At 47.9% G+C, this 5,291-nt stretch overlaps 1 protein-coding gene across 1 annotated transcript in view; it reads left to right on the top strand.

Annotated features, from left to right (window-relative positions):
• Nucleotides 1-5,291, top strand: part of CEP170B (centrosomal protein 170B) — a 55,674-nt gene that overhangs the window by 35,452 nt on the left and 14,931 nt on the right. Inside the window, exons 9-11 of the mRNA XM_010160240.1 lie at nucleotides 1,617-1,805; nucleotides 2,045-2,153; nucleotides 3,595-5,291. The exon at nucleotides 3,595-5,291 is cut by the window's right edge and continues 61 nt beyond it. Coding sequence (XP_010158542.1) covers nucleotides 1,617-1,805; nucleotides 2,045-2,153; nucleotides 3,595-5,291 — 1,995 coding nt within the window. The remainder of the gene's footprint in view (nucleotides 1-1,616; nucleotides 1,806-2,044; nucleotides 2,154-3,594) is intronic.

The raw sequence follows: 5,291 nt of genomic DNA, 5'->3' as shown, positions 1-5,291 counted from the left end.
CTCGAGCAGCTCTGCTCACAAGCCCCTGCCTTGGCTGTTATGGAGACGGGAGCTGCAGCCCATCGCTGACGCAGCATTCTGTGGTAGGCCAGAGGAAGTGCAGGCCAAGGGCTGGTGCCCTTGATCCTTCACAAGCCTTATTGGCAGGTGGTTTGGTTGTGCCTGGTTAGAAAGGGGAGTGCTTGCTGGCAGGGCAAGTGGCAGCTCGTAGAGATAGTGAAGGGTGTGGTCTAGGGCAGAGGCAATCCTAGGTGGATTTATATTTTTTGGATTTTGCAAAGTGATATCCTAAAAACCCCAGATAAGAGGGAGAGGCTTAAAAAACCCCACCCAACTAAGCAACTGCAGGGCAAACCAAAGATTGGCTGATTTTCAGGTTTAACTTTCATCTGTGGTCTGTTATGAAAACAAAACTGGCAAGTTGCTATGAAGATTTAGTGAAGTGTAGGCAGGTGGATGGTGAGGTTTAAAGGAAACCTTAATTGAACCTGGCTTTAGAGCTTTGTATACAGTGTTCTGTGAGCCTGGGTCTGCCTTCCCTCATTTGTTTATTTATTACGTTTGTTCCTTACATCTTGTTTGAACAGTGATCGGAAGCTTTCAGGGCAGGGTGTTTAAGCCACAGCAAGGCCTGTCCTGACGTTAGATAGTTAATTGCTGCGATGGGGAAGTAGGAGGGAAAATGCCACAAAAATACAATTATTTCTAGGAGTAGTCTTGGCAGCCGTGTGACTGGGGCAGGCAAGCTGGCCAAGTTCTGCTTCTGACTGCCACAGCCGTGGTGCAGCGCAGACCTGCCACTTGGGAAACAACTAATAACTGCACCTCATTGTTTCTGTCCAGGAAGAAAGAAGAGAGGAATTCTGGACTTGCTGAGGTTTTGTGGTGACTCTGCTTTTTGTTCCCCCCACATCCTACCTGCACACTTATCTTAAAAATAGAAGTGAGAGTTGAGGACTTCAAGGCTATCTCGGCCCAGCCTAGGTGGCATCTTCCTCTGAACTTCTTGCAGTCAGGGAAGAGGAACAAGCCCTTTGGAGACATGGATTGTGGTCACCCCACTAGTAAAGGCTGTTCATCTCCGGAGGGAATCTGTCCAGCTAGCTCAAACACCCACCTGTCTGCAGTGCATCCTTTCCCAGGCCCTCACGTGGCAGCGCAAGGCTGCTTTGCTCAGCCCACTTGCTGCTGCAGCCTGTGAAAGACCCTGGAGATGAAGCTTTCGCAGATTTTATTAGATTTTATTAAATCTCTGTGAATTAGCTGGTAAATAGCTTCCCTGACACTTATCCTCAGTTTCTCACGGCTGAAAAGGGACTCCTATTCAGTGAGTAATACTTTTAACAGTATTACTACTGTTAAAAGCAACACATTGAAATAATGAGGGTGAGAGGAAAGGTGGGTGTGAGTGGGATTCTATGAATAAGTGTATTTAAAGCTGCTACTGTGGAGTAGAGAAGAAAATTATTTACTTAGTTTGTATAGAAGCGTTGGCAAGTGTTTCTGGCCCTTTGGGATCATAGTTTGTGTGTGACTAATGCTGTGTGGATTTGGATTTTGGACTAATATTTTTGTTTTCTTGGTTTTTAATCTTTCCCATGCCAACACCTTTTCAGGTCTTCGGTGTTCTTGAGTCGCCTGAATTTTCCAGAATCTCTTCAGCCTTTAGACCAATAATTAAAGGGGAAAAAGATGATTCTGGTTCTCATCAGCATCTAATCAGTGAAAATGGCACTAGTCAGAAGTCACCCTTACTCCAGGCGTTTGCCCCAAAAGCTGTGAGTGGATCTCAGACTGATGCACAGGTACGGGCAGTCCTGGTGGATGTGCTGGGATGGTGGAGGTATGGGTGTCTGTCTGGATGGAAGTGTGATGCACAGGTGGATGTGCTGGGATGGTGGAGGTGTGGGTGTCTGTCTGGATGGAAGTGATTGATTTCCATTTTGAGGAGACTGAGTGATGTGTGTATGAGAGGTGAGATTTGGTGGCTAGGATTTGGTTTACAAACCCTCTTTCTGACTCTGCCTTCTCCACCTTGCTGTAGATGTCTGCGGCATCTCAAGGGAGTCAGAAGTGGGTGTCTAGGTGGGCGAGCCTTGCGGACAGTTACACTGACTCTGGATCTGTCTCTGGTCAAGGTGATGGAGGTGCAGGTAAGTCTTATCCTGACATTACTGGTTGAACGTGGTTGAATCTACGCCAGGATGATAGGAAAAGCAGAGATCAAGGGTTTCTGTATCTGGCTTACTTTCTGTTTTAGCTAATGTATTTGTTTGGTGGGAAGGACAGAGTGAATCGTTCCCAGTGGAATAAAGATGGAGAGAGCCTCTGGTTTGCATTTCAGAGTCATCCAAGAAGTTCTTAAATGTTACATTTGACATGACTAAAGGGCACCTGGGAAGGAGAAAGATTGTAAGGGCCTTGGGTGTTAACTAGCCCCGAGTAGTGATTCTTTAAACTTCCTTATGATGCCAGATGAAAGCCCTTTGCAAGTTGTCTTGAACTTAATTGCTGACTTGTGCTTTTTTTGTTGCTTCTCCAGTGTCTGGCTGTACTGAGAATTTTGGGCTGTTCTGGGGTCTGCTGTTGGGTGGCAGGTTTAGAGTGTGGAGATTAGCCTAAGAAACTGGGTATGGTGGGGAGAAAGGGAGTGGGAGGATATCAGGCTCCCATTGTAGCTGGGAAGACAGCTTACCTGATCCCCAGGTTCTGTTGGTATGCGAGAAAGGGAGAAGAGCGCTTTGTTGGCATTTGTAAACGTTTTCACCCTTTCTTTGGTGAAATATTTTGAAATATTTTTTCATTACCTTTGTTGTAAACAGCAATAGACAGACACAGTGAAAATGAGAAGAAATCTTGTTTCTTTGAAGGTCACTGCCACTGTTTTCACACTGAGAACCCAACTCCCTGAGTGTTTGAAGTATTGCCATAGTCAAATAACCAGGTATCCTGGTATTTAGAGGCAGTATCAGATATCGAGTTCTGGACAGTATCATGGGAGCAATAAGAGTGCTCTTTTCTAGGAAGCTCATCCACACTGGGGCTGTGAGATCTAATTCAGAGACTCTTAATTGTTACAGGGTCTTTCTCCTGAGACTCTCTGTGGGATATGATGGTATGAGAACTTGTGCTGTGGAAAAACACCATCTTTTTAGTCAAATGGGCGGTGTTGTGTAGAATGGCACTTGAAACACTGCACTGATGCAGTGGTCTGTCTGGTAGCTTCTCATCTCATTCCTGCGGCTTGACATGGTAGATAGATGCCAGCAACGCCGTTAGCCTCTGAAGTATGTGCCTGTACTGGGAGGTAGACTGTGGGAGAATGACTCTGAAATCCTATCGTGAGAGCAGGAAGGTGTTGAGCACTCTGACCCAGTGAAGGAATTAAATATAGTGTCTGTATTGATAAACCTGAGGGAGCGACCACTAGCCAGTCCCTATTAAGGCTCATGTTATGTAAAAGCTTAGTTCTAAACGTGTGTCTTGTGCGTGCTTGTGTGGACTTGCACTTTGCAGGATCAAGCTCTTTCTAAATAAGTAAATAAGCGGTATAATGGTACAACAGTTGATTCTTGTCCACTTAACTCTCTTCAGAAAGCAATGTGGCCCCAAAACCTGGGGAACCAGAAAATGCTGTGCCCTTGAGAACAAGGCGCCTTCTTCCCCAGCTTCCACCAAGCGATAAGTCAGACAGCCCCACGCCCACAGTCCTGGTTTGCCAGGAGTCCTATTCTGAGGTTACCAAGAGAACTGTCATGAAGGACCACTGTGTGGAAGCCTATGGTGATCCCAGCAGCCGCCTCTTCATCCAAGAAGATTTGGATCCGGATAGCCTCAGCGATGCCAGCAGATCTGACGATGGCTTCAACATGGAAAAAGGCAAGAAATATAAAGAGAACAATAAAATACTAGAGCAGGTGGGGGAAGACACAAGGTCAGAGAGCCGGCAGCCAGGAGCCTCCCGGGTCTCAAACGTAAGAGCTGTAAGTGAGACAGTTTCTACTTCGTTCTACATTGGTGATGACAGCAACGATGTGGGAATTCCCTCCAAGCTCTCTCTGAGTGTGTCCCATGCTCGAGCAGACAAAGACGGCACGGATCAGGAGTTTTCTTTCAAGTCTGTTGGCACACCAGTTCCTGGAAAGCCATCGGTCAAAGATGTCAGCGCTTACATAAATGCAGCTGGAAAAGTGGTTATTTCCCTTCATCAGAGTCTTCCTCAAGACCAAGAAAACATAACAGGAAAGGAAACGTCATCTTTTGTTAGACAGGAAAGTTTTACCAAAGATAAATCAAGTAGTGCTGTTCCTCAGAATAAACTCCCACATATTTCAAGTCACCCTCTACTTAAAGATTTAGAGGCTGTTCGGTCAACTCGTATGGACTTTGGTCAGGAGACTCATCTTCTGCTTAAGGACACTGAAACTGCCTTGGCAGCACTGGAAGCCAAATTACTTGGTCAAAGCCAACAGCTGGAGCCCTCAGACAGTACTGGTCAGCTGGAGGACTCCTTGTCAGGGGACTCGGACGTGGACACTGCCAGCACGGTCAGCTTGGTGAGTGGCAAAAACGTTCCGACGAGCGCCCCAAAACGCAAAGCGGTCGTGAGCTTGCAGAAGGAGAAATCTTCCTCCACACCGTCCATCCAGGACCAGTGTGGACAGCCCAGCGCTCGGGACAGGCTGACAGAGAAGCGGAAAACACAAGCTCCAGAGGCATCAAGCCGCGTGGAGACTGCCAAACGCTTCCAGATGAAGCGGAGCACTGGGACTCGAGGGTCGCTTGACTTCACGGATGACGAGAGAAGCTCGAGCTTGCCCTACTTGCCAGTTCCTGACGCGGTCGTGTCTGACCATGAGCACTCAGCAACCCGGCCAGTTCCCAGAAGGAAACCTTGTCCTCAGGCTACCAAGGAGGACCACAGCAAAACGACCTCAAATGTGCAGAAAATCCAGCAAGTTCTCACCCGCTCCAACAGTTTATCCACCCCGCGGCCCACGAGGGCCTCGAAGCTACGCCGTGCCCGGCTGGGAGATGCTTCAGACAACGAGTGCCTCGATACTGAGAAAACAGCCTCCAACCCTGAAGCCACCAACCCAGGCTCCAAGCAATCCACGGAGACAAAGAAGCTCTCCCGTTTGGACATCCTTGCCATGCCGAGGAAACGGGCAGGTTCGTTTACGGTGCCCAGCGACTCCGAAACGGCACAGTCGAAGTCGGGGTTTTCAGGACGGAGTGTGGAGATCTATCGGAAGACAGGGGTATCGGAGGTTAGAGCTGCAGCGAGGAAA

This window comes from Eurypyga helias, unplaced genomic scaffold (assembly GCF_000690775.1).
Source record: "Eurypyga helias isolate BGI_N326 unplaced genomic scaffold, ASM69077v1 scaffold14121, whole genome shotgun sequence".
In the NCBI taxonomy this organism is placed as follows: domain Eukaryota; kingdom Metazoa; phylum Chordata; class Aves; order Eurypygiformes; family Eurypygidae; genus Eurypyga; species Eurypyga helias.
The sequence above is the reverse complement of the archived record's forward strand: the minus strand, read 5'-3'. Positions and strand labels throughout refer to the sequence as shown.